At 42.6% G+C, this 19095-nt stretch overlaps 1 protein-coding gene across 4 annotated transcripts in view; it reads right to left on the bottom strand.

Annotated features, from left to right (window-relative positions):
* ANKFY1 (ankyrin repeat and FYVE domain containing 1) overlaps nt 1-19095 on the bottom strand; it is a 73805-nt gene that overhangs the window by 15031 nt on the left and 39679 nt on the right. For all 4 annotated transcript variants that reach the window (XM_006218845.4, XM_015251688.3, XM_015251689.3 and 1 more), the window contains 11 exons: nt 18675-18824; nt 17254-17419; nt 11024-11228; nt 9540-9608; nt 9116-9315; nt 6546-6643; nt 3229-3457; nt 2226-2324; nt 1816-1969; nt 913-1081; nt 14-132 (listed from right to left, as the gene is read on the bottom strand). In XM_006218845.4, coding sequence (XP_006218907.1) covers nt 14-132; nt 913-1081; nt 1816-1969; nt 2226-2324; nt 3229-3457; nt 6546-6643; nt 9116-9315; nt 9540-9608; nt 11024-11228; nt 17254-17419; nt 18675-18824 — 1658 coding nt within the window. The remainder of the gene's footprint in view (nt 1-13; nt 133-912; nt 1082-1815; nt 1970-2225; nt 2325-3228; nt 3458-6545; nt 6644-9115; nt 9316-9539; nt 9609-11023; nt 11229-17253; nt 17420-18674; nt 18825-19095) is intronic.

Here is a 19095-nt window from a genome sequence, read left to right as displayed (position 1 = left end):
AGGCTTCTCGGACCTGCGAATAAGAAAGCAGGCGATGGACTCGTTGTTCTCATCAATGGCTCTGTGCAGCAGGGTCTGGAGGCACCCGCTAGGTCCTGGACCCCAGCACGTGGCATCACAACCATGTCTGACCTGCAGGAGAACACGGCTCACTCACAAATACTGCCTAGCAAAGGCGAACATTTTTATTACCATCTTTGAGCTTACGCACATCATTAGATCCATTTTTCTGGCAAGAGACAGTTGATAATTAACTGAAAATTATTTTAATCTGTACCATTTATTAGTTTTATAAACACTAATTAAAATCTGCTCACTGCAAGTTTTTGCACTTAGCTGCTGCAAGATGGGCTTGAGAAATCAAAGAAAGATACATTTGATTAGTGTCCTCTAGACCTGTGTCTTAGAAGGGACAGAAAACACACACAAGTGCCAGCTACACACACTCACACGCCCCAGTAACATATAACTGTAATGCACAAGTAATCTCAAGAACAACTGGGGAAAACCCCTACGTGCAAAATGCCTAAATGTCACATGTCAGGGCCTTCAGCAAACAAGATGAGCTTTCAGGGTTGCTGCCACTTTTGGCGTTTGTCTTCTGAGATTGAGACCTTATCGCTATGGTGATAGCGAGGGCAGCCTACATCCAGTTACCCCACCTCAGAAGGCCCCTGAGGAAATGCTTCTTGATAGTTTACTTGATAAAGACAGTCGAAGAAAAGGTGTTGGCAAGACTACAGTGAACTGCAAGTTTATTTAACATGACTTTCAACTGCTCGTCCTGGACCCAGTTAGTTACTTGGCAGCTCTCCTGCTCTTTGTGATTGCTTTGCAGGCACCAAATGCACCTCTGGCACGAAACATCCCCACATGTAAACAGAGATGAAGCTGAGACACTTCTTGTCTCACCAGAGTGGATGCGATGTCCTCCAGGTTACTGGCCAACGCCAGCCACAGCGGGGGGTTCCCCTTCTCGTCGGGCACGGACATGTCAGCGCCCCGGGTGCATATGGCGTCCACTACAAGCGGAAGCTGATTTCTGATGGCGAGCTGGAGGGCTGTCTCCCCATCCTGAGTCCTGTTAGTACACGCACACCAAAACCAATGTTGTAGCTGGGGCCAAATGATAAAGGGTGTCCCTCCGGGCATTCCAGAGACAGAGCCCACTGTATCCTTTAAACACACTTCCCTCACATTCATTAATATTCTTTCAGAGAAATTTAACCTGTCAATAGCCTCTGTCCCTCCTGCCTTTAAAAAATATAGCCACACTATCCTACTGCACCCAGAAGATAACTGACCAACATCCCAGCATGCTGAAATCGGACAGGTATACAGCTGCGTTTAATAGCAACTGAATAAAATGCCACCCCAACTATCCACTTGACAAAACACTTCTTTCATCCACTTAGTCATTCTAGGTCACTTGACATTGGAGATAAAGATAAATTCCTTAGAAAATACAAAATTTATCTCTTTATTTTTCCCCCTCAAGACTTTTGATAGCTCATTTGTTGAAATGGTCTTCATAACAACTGAACTTCCTACTTAAACAATCGATTTCGGATTGCCCTTTTTGATGAGATTTGGGCCATACTGTGCTCTGGTCTTGAACGGTTCAAATAAGGGCAAAGTACAAGACCCCTTCTGAGTCCACGATTACATTTACTTACAACACAGAATCGGTATTTTTTCAGAGTCATTATTTCCCTTCTCTTATTTAACAAGTTACAAAAATATTTTCTACAAGCAAGGCTCTGCTTTTGGACCACCTCAATTAAAGGTGCTGCGGTAGAGTGCTGTCCAGCCCACCTGACGTTTATGTCCGCCTGGTGCTCCAGCAGGAAGAGCGCGCTCCTGCTGTCCTGCCGCTGCATGGCCATGTGCAGCAAGGTCTGCCCGTCCGACATGGTGTCGTTGATGCAAGCCCCAGAGCCCAGCAGCTGGGCTGCAATCGTGTGCATGCCTGCGAAACAGACCAGCCCTGAATGACACGGGCTCAGCCTCTCCCACTTCCTCAACCCCTTACTGCAACAAACACCCCTTCTCAAGCTCTCCAAGCCAACAGCTTTCCACTGGCTATTCCTGGCTTAACCCAAATGGAAAGGTTATTTTACAGCAAATGATTAGCTCCAACCCTTTCACTTCCCTCCCTCCCTCACACACCCACCCTCTGACATCTGTCTGTCTGCAGGTATCAGCAGCCTCTGGCACCGCCTTACCAGTCCACAGTGCCAGGCCCAGCACAGTCTGGTCTCGGGAATCCTTGAGGCTGAAGTCCGGAATAATTTGCAAGTTGTTGGTGGCATGAAGAGCATTAGCTAAATTTTTTAAAAGGAAAAGAACACTTGATTTCACCATCCTATGAATCACATTTAAGGTACTCCAGAGAATACGAGCTCAGTTTCAAACTGACTTACTGATGATTTCTATACAAAGAGAATGGATAAATCTTCTTGTGGGGAGTGGAAGCCCAGACTTTTGATATTCTGGAGTGAAGCTTGTGAGGAAAATGAATGTTTTTAAAGGTTGAAACACTGAATCTTCACAAAAGGAAAACAGACTCCACTATGGAAACACACATAAATTACTTGATGACTGAAAAGAGAATGAAAACAATGCCCTGGCAAAGATTTCCTAACACAAGTGAGTCCTACCATCTTACAGCTCCTGTGAGGCTAAGAAAAAGGCACAGCCTACTCCCTTTCACAAGCACAATAAAAATGCTGGCCTCAACAAGAATGCAGGCAAGAGCAAAACACATTTCAGGGCAGGAAAGAGAAAAACCAGAAGGCGGCCTTCTGAGGGAAATGGGCCTCCCGCCTTCCAGGGGCTTCCCCTGGCCCCCCTTCTGGCTCCTCTCTCAGGGTCCACCTGCCAGGGAGGTGCAGAGGCAGGTGACGGGGTCGACTGGCTCATGGAAGACCTCCGCAGCAGGGTTCTCAAAGACTGCTCACGCCAAGGCAAAGCTCTGTCTGACCCACACCAAAGTGGCCTGGGAAATGCCCTGAAATAAGAGAGGAGTGGTCGGGGGTCCTAACACCTTAACCAAGCAAGTGAAGTAGGCAGGCCTCAGCCTGAAAATGTACAGAGGGAAACACAGGGGCTTGGAGCCAGACTACATGCTTATCTGGTTTGACCTCAAAGGGACATCAACTCGGTCATTAACTGCTTAAAACCACTGCTGAAAGGTCACAGCAATGGGCAGGAATTCCCCCTACCCACCTTTCTGCTCCAGGATGACAGACACGACATCTGGATGATTATAGGCAATCGCCAAGTGCAGTGGCGTCTGCAGGTAGACGCTGTCTGTGGAGCTGGGCAGGGATGCACCCTCCTTTGGCGACGGCAGGGCCTCCTCCGTCTGCAGGTTTGGGTTGGCCCCCTGCTGCAGGAGCTCTGTGGTGAGGTTGGCCAGGCCGTGCCGACAGGCTGTGTGCAACGGGGTTTCTCCCTAAAAGGAAGCAAGCGGCCCCAGTCAGAGCACTTTCAGTCACAAAGGGATGAAGACAGACTATGTGTGGAAACTCGGGCCCCCAGCGCCAGGCGCAGCCCTCCGCTCATCCTGTCACCGGCTCCATGACTTCTGCCCCACTCCTCACCATCTCCTCTCCTTCCCTTCCCCTGTGCCGCCATCCTTAGCTCCTTCCATGCCTTTCCAAGCACCTTCCAAACGCCCTGGCTCCCACTCTTCTGCATTTCCACACTTCACTGTTTTTATAACTATTTTGCTAATTATAAAAATCACATATCATCATTAAACAACAACAGATGGCCTCCAGGTGTCACTAAAATAAACACTGTAGACACTGGAAAAGCCTCACACTCACGGCCCCAGAGAAGCAGTGCGGTCGTCAGCCATCACATCTCTTTGACCCCCACCAGCACACCAACACCCTGCTTCTCTGACCAGCTCTTATCAACCTCATCTTGAACTCTGATCAAGCCCTCCTTCGCCTACTTCTTAAAATTAAAAACATTTTAAATTGTTATTATTGGTACTTGATTCAATATTCAAGAGGTACAAGCATACACAGTGAAAAGAAGCTTCCCTTCAAGCCGTGCCCCCACCACCCAATCCTCCTCCCTTAAAGGAACCGTTATTACCAGTTTCAGGTTTATCTCCAGCGATGGAATACTCACAGAAAGACATATACACACGTATGTGTATATGTGTGTGTGAATATATGTATGTGTACACACACGCATGCATGCACACTCACAGGATCTTTTCACCCAAACAAATGGGAACAACTTGAACACATTGCTCTGCACCAGCTCCTATCAAAGTTATACAAACTCATTGTTTAAAGAGTCCAAGAACTCTACACACAAGGCTGGCTTTGAAAAATAGCAAGATCCCACCTCCTCTTTCCTAAAAATATTCTTTTCCAGAGGGAACCTCTTTGAACTCTTTGAGCTGGGCTTTGTAGTCTCCACATTTCTATCTAACATGGTTTTATTACTGCATCTTGATTTTCCGGGTGCGGGATTCCCCGTGGGTCCTACCACTGTGATTTCATCGTGTGATAAGGATTTGGCTCTTTCACTCCCTTCCCTCCACATGCCCCCTTCCCTCCTCACCCCTCCCCACAGAGCCACATCACAATCGGGCTGGGAGCCTCCTCCTCGGGGCTACCTTCTGCTCCAGCCCTTCTTCCTGACATCCTCCCTGGGTGTTCTCATCTCCGCCCACGACATCCCCCAGGATCTACACACAGGGCACTCTCAAACCCACTCTAAAACTCTCTCCACCCTGGTTTTGCATCCAGTTCTCCCATTAACTGCAGGATTCCCCCATCTGATTGCTTAAAAAGCAGTTCAACCACCACAAAACTGAATCCACTCTCACCACAGCCCACCTAGCCAGTCCTTTCCTTCTCTTCTCGGGTCCGACACAAGTCTTAACACCTCTCCTGCCCTTGCTTCTGAGAGCCACAGAGGCGTGTCCTGTTGACTGTCATTCTACAATTCTTCTGAAATCCAACCTGTTGGGTCCCAATCCAGTATCAGAAGTCAGGAAAGGCCACTGCTTGTCTGGACGATTCCCGTCTGGCTCCAACCTGGACCTTACTGGTACTTCCACCTCGCCAGCTGCCCCCAGCTTTCTCAACTCTAATATGCTTGTACTGCTTTTCTACGTCTATGGACTTTCTCTTCCCACAGGACAAAGTCAAAAGACTTTAAACCAGCGTTCCAGACCCTTCTCTGGTGTCATTCTCACTTGCTCTCAAGTCAAGTCTCCTCTGTGCCGCTGCATCTTAAGGTTTCACCCCATTTTGCTATGAATGGTATCAGAGAAGGAACAACTGGTAGACAACGTGGGCTTAAGGGAGGGTTTTTTAGACTTGAGAGACAGCAGAGCACAGCAGTATGCTACTAGAAATGAACAGTGGGCAGAACTGATGAAACAGGAGACAGACAGAAGCAGAGACACAATGGCAGGAGCAAAGCCAAGAAACCAGCCGCTGGTGCGTACAGGGACGTGCATCCTTCCAGCTGGAGAGCAGGCCTGGTGTGGGTGTAGGTGCAGACAGATTAGTAAATTGCATGGTGGAAACAAATGGTGTGGTCCTCTCCCCTGCGCTTCCAAGACACTCTGGTATGTCTCATACTCCAAGCGTGCCATTTACTGCCTGCCCAGCGCTGCTGAGAGAGAATGCAACTACACATTCAAGTGCCTGAGTCTTAATAGTGGCTCCATTATTTACGAGCCACTTAACTTCTCAAAACCTCAAGGTTCTTTACCCTGAAATGAAGGACTTATAGATGCTGGAAATGTCTCTTCAACACATGCCACTTCTTGGTCCACTGTGAGCACTGAAAGGGATAATAACCTTAAAGCTCCTAGCACAAAGGAGTTGTACAATAAATGTGATCTCAAGCACATCTTCTCTATGTGAAAATAATAAAGTAAAAATAACTATCACTTAGTATCTAATGTCCCAGATGTTATGCTGAAAATTACTTATATAAATCATTTCTTTTTATCTTAACCACACCTTATGAAATCAGTGTTCACCCCACTTTATAGATGAGAACTGAAGTTAAGAAGTAACTTGCCTAAGACTACATATGGCAGGATGGGAAATGGGAAATCTGGTAAATCCAGGAATGTCCAACCCGAAAGGCTATCGTTTCATTGTAACACTGTACCATCTGCCTTAGCTTCAGATAAAGACTAAATAAGCATTCACACAGGAAAACCTCAGCAAATGCGAAATGTTATTTTAAAAAAATTAAGATATATCATGGTAGGTTTCTGTGTCCACGTTTGCCAATCACTATTAGACCATGAAGTCCACAGTACATTGTTTAGGACCTGACATACCACAAATGCTTAAGAAATGGTTGCTAGATAAATCAATCAAACCTGTATTTTAGGATAAAAGCATCTGTTACACTCTGATTTTTTAACAATGCATATGTATTATTTTGACAAAAACTGAAAAATAAATGTATTCTGTTTCATCTACCCGTCCACCACTGCCAATTCTTCCACAGACCAAAACTGCTTCGCCTGGCTGTCCTGCCACACTTACCCACTTGTTTCTGTGGTTGACGTGGGCGCCATTGGTTGCCAGGAAAAGAGCTGCGGCCTCATTTCCTGCTTCAGCTGCCCGCTGCAGTAAGCAATTTCCTAGGAGAAAATGGGCATAGTCACTCTTCTATTTGCATAAAAATAAGGTCAAGTTCCCCGCGGCACCACATCCTGTCCCGCCCCACCACCTTTCACTACTGACAAGTCCACACCGGAAGTAGGTACCATTTAAGTCCACACAGGCCCTCTCTGTATGTGGACACAGAGACTAAGAGGAGCCTGGGTGGAGCAAAGACTTGGTCTGGAAGTCAGAAGACACTCACTCTTACCTGGGTTTGCCACTAGCCACCACCTGGGACCAGAGGTAAGTTATGACTCTTTACCAGGGTTGGTTAGAACACGATTTCTCAACAGCAGTGCTACTGACATCCTGGGCCAGATAATTCTTTGTTGTGAGGAGTTTGCTCTGTACACTGTGTAATATTTAGTGGCACCACCGGCTTCTCCCCACTAGATGCCAGTAGCACTCTCGACCTTACTGCCGCAATGAAATGTCTGCAGATTTGCCAAGTGTCCCTCGGGCGATACGGGTCAGGGAGTCATCTCTGTCTGAGAACCTCTGGGCTAGATGACCATTTTGAAGACACTGTAAGCTGAAGTTCTACTAGAAAATGCTCCTTAAATACCTCACTTTTACTCCTAGAGCCTTAAGTATGTTTGTTCTTGGCTTAGAAATGTTTAGCTTAGCACCATCACTCTTTTCTAAATAAAAATCTAAGAAAGAAAAAAACAAAAAATTTTCTCTTTTCCCCTCAAAACAGTTTTAACCCCCAGAGCAATGTTTTCTCTTTCTATTAAAATCCATTTCCTTTCTGGATAAACACAAAATATTATTTTCTACAGCTATGCTATTTGAAAACTCATATTAAATTAAATACCAGGAGTAAAAATAAGGTGAAGCAACCGACAGAGCACTGCTTTGTTTCCACGCCGTTCTTTCCTTTTCCCTCAGATAACGTGGTTCCACGCCTACGTGAGAGTCATTCTAATTTAGAGACTCCTAATAAAAAAGTCCCATTTTCACTTCTGAAGTCATTCTGGTACAGACAAGGCATAAATCATACACCTCCCTATAGAACAAAGATGCACCCTGCAACTGCTAAAGCATTTACTGATATGTTGAAAAACAGTGGACTAAGGTTATTACATGTGCATGAAAACTGGAACAAGGAAAAAATAATAATCCTGAACTTGAATTAAAACGCAAGGTATATAATGTAAAATTGACAGAACTAGCAAGAAAAATAGACAAACCCATAATCAAAGCGAACATTTTTAATGTGCCTCCCAGAAACTGACGGATCAAGGAGTCCAAAAGTTAATGAGTAAGCAAATGAGTAAGACCTGAACAGCATAATGAACATGTTGATTTACTGGGCATATAGAGAACGCTACATGCATCTTTCGATTAAAGAATGCACACTCTTTTCAAGCACACGCCAAATTTCTATAAAACCTGTATCTGTACAGTCTGACATTCAACTCTCATACAACACAGAATCAGTCTCTTACATGTCTCACTCTTTGATAACCCAATTAAGTACACTATTTCTACCAAATGATAAAATTTGACCTTACAAGCGAAAATTAGAATTTTGGAAAACTTTTATCTGCAACTCTAAGTTCCTCAAGACTGAAAGATTCTTCTGAGAGATCAGTGGTGATATTAATAAATGTGATTCTAAAATAAATGAACATTTTGAAGATCTGCATAACTCAGTGAACCAAGGCTTTCCAAATGACTAAGGCATGATGTTACAAAATCATGAAGAGAAAAAATCCATTTAAAGCACGAACAGACCATAAATTTTAATATAACAGAGTATAAAAATTTCATTAATATAGTTTCAGATTCCACACTGAAACTAACTTTAGAGAAATTACCCCTTGATAAATTTTGCTTGCAGTATCAAAGTAATATATCCACAATTACCTGAAAAGGCTCTTAAAATACGCCTCCCTCTTCCAACTACGTAACCGTGTGAGGGGGTGTACTTTCTTTAATGAAAACAAAATATCTCAAAAGATTGAATACAGATGCAGATATCAGAAACCAGTTAATCTTTCAACTAAATTTTGTTTTGAAAATTATTCTTCATAAAAAATGTTTCATGTTAACATAAAATGATTTGTTGTTGTTATTATTAATTAATATATCTTTTAAAAATTTCTCAGCTTTAATTTCTAACATGGTGAATATCAAAGATACCCTCTTAAACAAAAAGCTCTTTAGGATATAATTTTTAAGAGGGTAAAAAGAGTTCTGAGTTCAAGAAGACTAAAACTCACTGCATTAAATAAATAGAAGTGTTTCAGCCAAAAGGATATAACTTAGAGTCTGGCTAAGTTTTCTGAAGCACAAGATCAGACTTTTACTATAATTAAAATTAAATACAAAATAATTTTGTAAGAGCATGTCATCCAGTTTCTAAATTTCTGGTGAAATCACTGACACAGTATTTCATGGAGTCTCCAGACTGAGCATCGGCACTTCGGGAATCTGTGCTTTACCTGTTACTGTATCAGGTGCATTGGTATTGCTGCCACGCTGAATGAGTCTGGCCGCAAAGCTGTTTTCATCAAATGAGGTCCCATTTACCACGGGGAGGTCTTCGAAGGGGTTTACGGACTGGTCGGAAGACACGGTGATGTACTGCACTGCAAGCCACAGAGCGGTGCTGCCCTCATGGTCCTTCAGCTCTAAATCTAACCTGAAATGAGGAAGCAATGCAAACAGCAAATACAATCGTCTTCTGGCACTCTGTACTGCCAACAGCCACATTCTTTCCCTCTATACTTTTGTGAATGACAATTTTTTATTTTACTTTTACTTAGTAAAGTTGATAGTGCTAAAAGGTATTTTAGGAGAATTATTTTTCACTCACAATCCCACCCTCACAACTGCTTTTTCGTTTCTCCACGTCTCCCTACGTACTGTTTACACTGCAGCAACTGATTGAACACGTATTCGTTCCTGGCCATGATGGACAAGTGTAAGGGAGTCCTGCAAGAAGAAAAAAAGGAGGCATCAACTCAGGACGGGGCAGTTCAGGACTACTCATAGCAGGAGGTGACTAGAATCTGCAACAAGTTCCACATTTCTGCCAACAGTGTCTTTTTGTATCCCTGGCAAACAGTTTTCCAAAACCATGACCAAGCATCAACGAATGAAAAAGGATTAGATTAGATGTTATAATTTATTCAGTAGCCAAACGGACAAGAATCAATAAAAGGAAGAGATACCAAAATACTCTCCAATGAGATCCTGACCCTCACTGAATGTGCACATACTCATGTTTCTAAAACAGTAGTTTCTGCCATAGGAATGCCTATTCTCCCCTACTTACCGTCCACGATTCTGAAAAGAAATTTTTTTCTTCCCATAATTCTCTCTTACACTCAAAACACATTCTGAGTGGCAACAGTGGGAATTGATTAGAATGGCACTGAACTGCTCTCCATGGCTTCACTTTAGCCCTCGTGTGCCCCGAGGAAGACTGCCACCACAGAGCACAGGGGCCCCCGGCTAGCATCTAGCTCAGAGGTTCAGAATGCTACAGTCTATGACGGTTGGGGGGGAAAATTAAGGAATGACCAGAAGAAAAAACAAGAATGCAATTATTTGGTAAATAAGGTAATTATCATATTACATTGAGTTCATGGAGATCCACCTTATTTAAGTAATTTATCCATTACACAAATCTGTTTTCCTATCCTGACGGCTTCACAGTTATTTTCTGAGACGGTTCCTCAAAGGTATAAAATACTGAGCTGCTATGATAAAAAGTGGGTCCCACTTGTGTTGGTGACTCAGGTGGCTTAAGTCCTCTTCCATGCCTCCCACACTGTTGTCCCAAAGACAAGCAGCCCTTTCTTAGACTCTAAACCAAGTATTCCTGCGGAAGGGGCAAAAGGAACATGACAACCACTGTCAACTCTGCAAAGGGTTGTGCTGCGGGAGAAGAGGGCAAACTGAGCAGACACTGTCTAAGGCGGGAGTGTTTATGAGAAGTTAGAATTGGGTTTAATACAGAGAATTTCCCCCAAAGTAGACCTCACAGAAATAAACCGGATTGCTTTGAGAGAAACGCACTCCTCTTCTTCAAAGGATCCAACTAACTCTACCAAAGATGCTGGAAGAAGGAGCTGGACTGGATGACCACTCTGGGGATGACAGAAGTTGCTTAAAAATCCAAGGACCTCAGTTACCTAGGATGGAAATGGTTTCCCCAAATGCCTCTGGCTTTAGTCATCTCTCTCATTTGCAAAACAAATCAATGTTTGTGACTTCAATAAAATTCAGACTGAATCATGCTCAACTGAAAAAAACCACGAAGTGCCACCACCTGCTAGTTACATGCCGCCATAAAATAACAATCTGGGAATAGTGCTGAGCGGTCGACCTGCTCCCCAACTGACCTGCCCTTGCTGTCCTGCATGTTGGGGTTGGCACCAGCCTGCAGCAGGGCCTCTGCAATCTGCGCCATCTCGGACATCACATCTGCTGAGTGCTTCTTTGAACTGTATGATGCCACAAGGTGCAATGGTGTCTCCTGGGCACCCAACGTCGCAGCATTGACAAGGGACCCATTCTTAATGAGGAAAGTGGCAGCAAAGAGATCTCCTTGAAAGGAAACAGGAGAAGAAACGGTCACATATGACAACACCTGGGGCCAAGCTACTGTGGCCAATGTCTCCTCAGAAAGGTACCAGTAGCTGTAGACAGAGAAGGTCTCATCACTGGGATCATGGACTTACATACTCGAATTCAGTTTCTGATTATCTGTTGTCATCTGTCCCAACCCCTCACTCCAGTATCACTGCACAGTTTTAAGTAACAGGTTCCTATCCTTCAAAGACCTCTTCTGGTCATCAACTCTCATAAAGGGTTCCAAGATTCCTCCCCAACACAATTTATCTCCCTCTCTCATTAGAGACCACAGCCTGTACCAAAGCAGTTCTTACCCCCAACCTGCTGTACCTGCATACAGGTTCCTGTTTAGAGTAAGACCATGTCCAACTGATTTATTATTATCACAAAGATTCCTTTTATTTTCTCAATCTCATTACATACATACATAACAGTCTTAATAAATTTGCAGTTGAGTATTTGAACAAAGAATCTGTACACATTACTATTTTTAAAAATTCATATGGTAAATTAACTGGTTGCAAAAACAAAGCTTCTAAGGGGGAGGGATAAATTAAGAGTTTGGGATTAACAGATATACTTTACTATATATAAAACAGATAAACAAGGACCTACTATTTATCACAAGGAACCATATTCAGTACAACCATATCTTGTAATAACTTATAATGGAAATGAATCTGAAAAAGAATAGATATATATATGGATAACTGAATCACTTTGCTGGACACCTGAAACTAACACAACTCTGTAAATCAACTGTACTTCAATTTAAAAAAAAACCCCCAAAAAGAACCCCTCGAAGCTTCTAAGTCCCTTCAGTTGCCTTAACTCTCATGTTGTAAGTAGAAAAGTCTACTTAGAACCTACAAATAACACATTAAGACTGAATAACATATAAATCTGGTATTTCAACAGTTCAAAGTATCACCTTTGACTATTCGGTGCTCTGTATGAAGGGAAAAAACCCTCCCTTGCCATTTTGACAAAAGAATTATGTTTATGTGAAAATATTAAAGGCATGAAATTCTGAAAATAGTTTGTCAGATACCAGCAAAGAAAAGCTGATTTGAGATTGGTTCTGTGAATATACAGTTAAACTCAAAACCAAGCAATCTGATAAGTGGTAATTTAATGTTAAAAATACTGCTAAAAAACCAGCTAAAGTATACTTATCAAGTTAATTTGGAAGATGATAGAAATTAAGCAATTAAATTTGTCATAAGATTACTTAAAGCTCAATATTCCTTGGATTTAGTTTCATTCACAATTTAAAACATACAAAAACACTCACTACACATAAAATTAACACTTCTTAAGAAAATGAGGCAAGAATAACAATGCATCACAAGATAATGAATTGTTAACAGAGAAGTCATCACTTATTAAACGCACAATACATGCTTTGGGGCATTCCGTGTACTGGGTGGAAGCAACTGTTTCTGTCAGTGGTCTCCAGATGGCACCGATTAGCTCATGGCTGGGAAGTCAAATCAAACTCATTCTCCCCTGACAGACCCCATGTCTAACTTTGGCGGGTGTGCCAGTGTCACCCCAAGAGCTCTTCTGGGATTCAGAGGTACTTTCTGTAGACCTCCATTTCACCATGGTCTATAGGGTGAATCTTCTGCAAATCATACTCTTTTTCAGCTGAAAGAAGCCCCAAATGCAGGGCAAGCTCCCAGGTTGATTCGCTGGGCCCACGACCATCGACTGTACTTCAATTTGCTGCAGGTTTTAGGATAAACACCAGGTTGTTAAAGGTGCCTTGAACTTCTTTACTATATTCCTCATTGGCAATAGTGCTCTTGCCAGAGCTGTTCCGTTCTTCTCTTCACATCAGGACACTGTCGTGTTTCTCGTTCTGTTAGTATTGTGGATGCACAATCCCCTGAACCACAACTTCCAGGTGGTGATTTCTCTTACAGTCACTTCTGAGAAGTTTTCTTTTATATCCTGCAATATCATTTCATCTTCTTCAACTATACTTCTGCCATCTGAACATTTAGAAAAGGACTTAGGATTTCAGGGGTGGCAAAGCTCTCAAGCCTGTTATCTGTATTCCTCTGCTCATTGTCACCTGAATAATATGTTTCATCTGGTCTTCGGTAGACATGGCATTTCAAAAATCATCTGGCTTTCAGTATTTCCCAGTTGCTCTACTCTTTCTTCCAAGGGACCATCTTGCTGGAGAGTATGAGCTCTGGCACTGAAGTGGCTTGGCCATCACGGGTGCCTCAGATGCTAGTTGGTCCATGTCTGATTTATTTTTGTATCCACCACTCTCTTACAGAAAACAAGCACCAGGGAAATGTTTGGGAAGAAAATGCATTGACTGGTCAAGGCTGCTAGGTTCCACTTTAACAGACTGGCTCTAATTGGGTAACTGAAGACTTCTCTAACCAGACCCTTCTGAAATATTTTCATTCTTCTGTCCCTGATTTTTTCTTGGGGGTTAGGGGAAGGTGCAATCTTTACCAATACCATGTGCAAAGGACCAAAGTTAGATTTCTTTACAAAAAGAAAGCAACAGGTAACATGCACATCAGGGGGCTGGGCTGGGTCAGGCCTTTGCTATCCATATATTCACATATATATCGGGGCTGTCAGTAGGGCCCTGACGTGTAATATGAACAAACCCCAAGGAGATTCAATCTAGGAGAGAATGTGCAGAAACAATACATTAGCAATTGAATAAAATATCCTAGAGAAAGCCACTTACATGCTGCAAGTGAAAGAAAATTTAGAATTATGAGGACAGAGAGCCTTAAAATGACAAATCTGATATATAACACACTGGGGGAGAGGTGGAATGTGATTTCATTACCTTTAAGCTAGGCCAAACTAAGTAATAAATAGAGAGTAGAGCTAAAATAAGATAGATCAATGAAAAACTTACAATACGCTGTACATACGGAAGAAAAACCAGGCAATACGGCACCCAGAAATAAGGCTACAGGAAAACCTATTGATGGCTGGATTCAGATGGATTGTACAATAAATTTTTTTTTATATCTTAAATCCTCTTACAAAGAATCATAGCTTTTAGATTAGATTCACTTTATTAATAAGAGCCAAAGTTGTTTTTTTTAACTTCTACATATAAGCATACATACAATACACACACCCTACACAAAAAATTAGTTAGGAATTTCTGGAAATTGAAAATTGATGATGTTTTACTTTAACAGAAAGTCAGCCTGTGGATATACAACCCAGAGGAAATGGACAACTGACATCAAAAAAAGCAGAACAAAGGGAGAGAACAGAAAATGCCAAAAGCACCATTTATAAAGTTTCTGTCAATAAGAAAACTTCTAATACAATTTTTTGGGGGGGAGGTAATTAGGTTTATTTTTTAATGGAGGTACTGGGGATTGAACCCAGGACCTTGTGCCTGCTAAGCACGCACTCCACCACTGAGCTATACCGTCCCCCTCAGAAAACTTCTAATACATTTTAGAAAGATTTCCACCAAAAATAGTTAAAACAAAAACTGTTTGGTGCTTAAAAGTTCCAGTTACTTCATTACCTCATTCACTGACACTGCCAAGTAAATGAGGCATTACTATAATGACTTGTCCACAATAAAAATATTCACAACGATGTAGTTAATCTTTAAAAAAAAAAAATCCACATGTAATTTTTCTTTCAACAAAGCTCCCTGACAGAAGTTTCATTCAGGGAGTGGGCAGCAACCTTCATTACTTAATTAATGAAAACTGTATCTCAGCTGCTCCAGTTGGTGGCCTCATCTGCAAACAGTACATGTAACTGGACAGGAGCATGCTGTTTAACAGACCCACTGACTGAAGTTAATTATCAAGGAAAATGAGCACAAGAAGAGCTAGATTTTTTTTTTAAAGCAAGGACTCATCTTCTTGCCCAGATCCAGCTGCTCAGAGGGGATGGCATCCCTCCGGCCACATGTATGCCTCCTGTGGGCTCTCTCACAGACACCAGCTGCCTGTTTCATTCTTCATACAAACTGATTGGTTATTAGGATGATCACTGACTCTTCTGGTTATAGATTCTAACCAGACCTAAATCTCATATATTAGAAGATCTTCACTCATATTTTAAGAATATTATTCAATTTAATCATTTGGATAGGTCAACAGACTGACAGCTCAAGCTGAAGAAGGAAAAGTGAAAAAAATTCCTACAGAAAGCGAAGCTGGTCAAGGCACTCCAACACAGGGGCAAGGTAAGAGCGCAGGCCGACCCTACCACGCAGTAGTCACCGGGCTGGGCGTGCTACTAACACTGGCCCTCATTCATCCAACAACCAGTAAAGCAGAAATGATTCCCATTTCACAGGTGAGGAATGGTTATGTGACTTGTCCAAGAACAAGTGGAAGAGCCAGGATTCAAATCTTAGTACATCCAGGCTCCAATGCCAGTGCTCCATTCACCACACCATGCCACACTCTCCCAAGCTAGTAGCAATCAGGTTTATCATGCCCACACTGCAGGCCACATGCTCACAAGGCAGGCAACTGATATATTTGGAGCAGAGATTAAATCATCTGAAAATTAGCATCAAGAATGTATCACCAATTCTTGGCAAGGCTCGTAACTAAGCAATCACCGAAATATTTAATAACTCATCAAAGATGTTTTTTCATCACACATAAGAATTTAAGTCCCTAAGAGGAAAGAAACATAACTCTGAGATTGTTTTTTTTAGTAACAAATGTAATTTGTTTCCAAAATAAACAGCTCAGAAACTAAAAAGTATGGGAAAGAATACTTCCCGATGTGGTAGAAATGTTCCCCATGGAACATACGCCCAGCGCTAAGCACCCAATGGCCCTGCACGGTGCAGAGTGGTGCTTGGGAAAAATGCGTCTGCTCTTGACACTCACATACTCAAAAGGACTTCCTTCCCAACGATGAACAAAATTTTCCTCTCCACCAGCCAGCAAGCTTAACACTCTAACACATAGCTTAGAGGGATATTTATATTAAAATCTTTGCCCAAAAAGGGCAAAGCCACAGCTGCAACAGGACCATATTTGAAGTAACTACATTCCAACAACTAGGAGCAACTTGTGAATGGCCAAAGTGTAGCAGAGATAATAGTATAGTAACACAGAACTGGAAGGTTAAATAAACATGATTAAGATGTGGGGAAACCAGTATATTCTGTTCTCGATGTCCATGTGTAAACAAAATGTGGCCATGGCCAAGTACCTCAATCAATCCATCTATCCCTCTGTAGAAGGAAGGCTCTGAGACATGTGAGAGCTTGCATTCCATACTGGAACTGCACCCCTACACAGCTTCTCACTCAGCCAAAAAAAATGACTACTGCCAAGTAGAGTCACGCAGAATCCATTTGGGAGTTAAGAATTATTAAGGCCACAGAAAAAAAAAACAAAAGACTAATACTTTTTTTTTCCTTGAAAAGTTAATTCATTGAGATGAAAACCTTCTGATCTTAATTCTATCACTTCCAGAGCCTTCCCACTACTGACAAAACGCTCACAAGATAGCTGCAACTTCAAAATACTTTCCTAGAGCAAAATGAAACTTTATCACTTTGCCATGATAGATGAGACATCTAGTCCGTAAAAGTGAAAACTCTGAATCCAAGGATACGTTTGAGTATTGTGTTTTTGAGACTTTCCCTCTCTCATAGTAACCGATACAAGTGAAGTCTTCCTAGCACAATTCCTGGAGAAAGCAATGCACTGAATAAGCAAATAACACATTAATTGCTTACAAGTAAAGGGTACTTCTTCAGAAAGTACCATCTTTCTAGCCTTCTTCTGGGGGTCCTGTTGACAAGGAAAAGCCTAACCAACCGGGCATAAGCCAACAGTTCTTCAGTCTCTCCTCTGACCCACTGACCACAAATTCTAAATCCTGCAGCCTGCAAGCATAGACTCAAGAAGACTTTGAGAATTTGTGGGACAGAGTCAGCATCTTCAAAAGTTACTTGGATAAAAGTAAAATTGTCCACAGAGAAAAATATAAAACACACTCTTCCTACCTCTTTGGATTCCTTTATGTAACAAGCTCCAGCCATTCTTGTCCACCATGTCCACATCAGCTTTGTGACTAACCAGTGTGCTGGCAATACTCTCCAGTCGCCGTGAAAGGGCTAGATCTAAAGCAAGATCTCCATTATGATCCAATTCATTCAGCTTCCCAGGGAGCTGCACAGAGAAATCTGTAAATTAGTATCCGGCGAGTAGAGAATACAACCAAATCGCTCCCACCCTGACTCTTAAATACCATCTCACAGAAATGGCAAATTTTAGTCCTATGACACTGCTTACTCCCCAAATGCAACTGAATTCGCAAACTTCTCTCAGGCCTCCTCAAGGTACATGCTGTTCATGGGGCCCAGAACTAATGGGGATCACAGAGCAGGTGCAAACACCATAGAAAACAATGCAAGGGGGAAATGCAGACAATGCCGTAGGAACACAAGTGCCAGAGCAGAGGTTCAGAGAGCTTGATGGGAAACAGCTGACGCTTTCATGAAAGACTGTGACCTATCTAATTCCTCCTAGCAGTTTAACGTCTCCCCAAACCCTGGATACCCAGGATAAAACATACTGCACACCCATCTGTCAAGAGCAACTACAGTTCTTCTAAGGTAGCGTGGGAGGCAGAACAACAGCCCCCAAAGATGTCCATGTCCTAATCCCCGGAACTTGTGAGCTGTCACGTCACACAATGAAAGGCACTATGCAGATGTGACTAAGGTTAAGGAGCCTGAGATGGGTGGAGTATCCTGGACTATCCAGGCGGGTCCAATCTCTCTAATTACATGAGTCCTTAAAAGTGAAAGAGTAAGTCAGACAGATGTCACATGAGAAGGACTTGATCCGCCATTACTGGCTTTGAAGATGGAGGAAGGGGGCCACAGACTAAAGAATGTGGTGGCCTCTGGAAGTTGAGAATGGACCTGACGAAGCTTACAGCCAGGAAGAAAATGGGGATGTTGGGCCTATAAACACAAGGAACTGAATTGTGCCAACAGCTCAAACAAACAGGCCTCCCTCGAGCCTCCAGAAAGGAACACAGCCTGCCAACATCTTGATTTTTAAATGGGTGATGAGTACTGGATTTCCAATGTACAAAACTATAAGATAATAAATTTGTGTTGTTTTAGGCCGCTAGGCTTGTGGTAATTTCTTACAGTGGCAAAAGAAAAACCAAAACAGATTTTGGTACCAGGAAGTCGGGTACTGCTATGACAACTGCCTAAAAATGTGGAAGTGTCCTTGGAAGTGGGCCATAGGCAGAGGCTGGAAGAATTTTGAGAAACATGACAGAAAAAGCTCAGATTGGCCTGAACAAACTACTAGTAGAAATATGTACATTAAAGACTGCGCCCAGAATGTCTCACAGGATATTACAGAGGAAAACAAGTGAAGATAGTTTGGGGAAAAGGTACAGTACCTGTGAATCCATTTCAATTAGATAAAGGAAGACCACATCTTCTCGCTCCACTTTGATAGCTTTATGTAACGGATACTCAGTCTTAGATTTGATCATTTTGTACAACAACTGAGCACTCATGCTGCTGAAGTCCTCCTTCCGTAAGTCATCCTGAGGATGAGACACACAGTGAGAAGCAGAACAGATTCCACGTACCAACAATAGCAACAACCAACATTTATTAAGAAGCCCTTGGAATGCGTCTGGCTCTACTTTACAGGGCTTAACATTTCCCAACTCATTTAATCCTCACAAAAACCATAGGACATGGGTACTAGTATTATCCCCATTTACAGATGAAGAAAGTAAAGCACAAAGAGGCTAATTAACATGCCCAAGTTCACACAGTGACTGAACGGCCGAGCCAGGACCTGGAGCCTGG

This window comes from Vicugna pacos, chromosome 16 (assembly GCF_048564905.1).
Source record: "Vicugna pacos chromosome 16, VicPac4, whole genome shotgun sequence".
Lineage (NCBI taxonomy): Eukaryota > Metazoa > Chordata > Mammalia > Artiodactyla > Camelidae > Vicugna > Vicugna pacos.
This window is presented reverse-complemented; position numbering and strand designations above follow the sequence as displayed.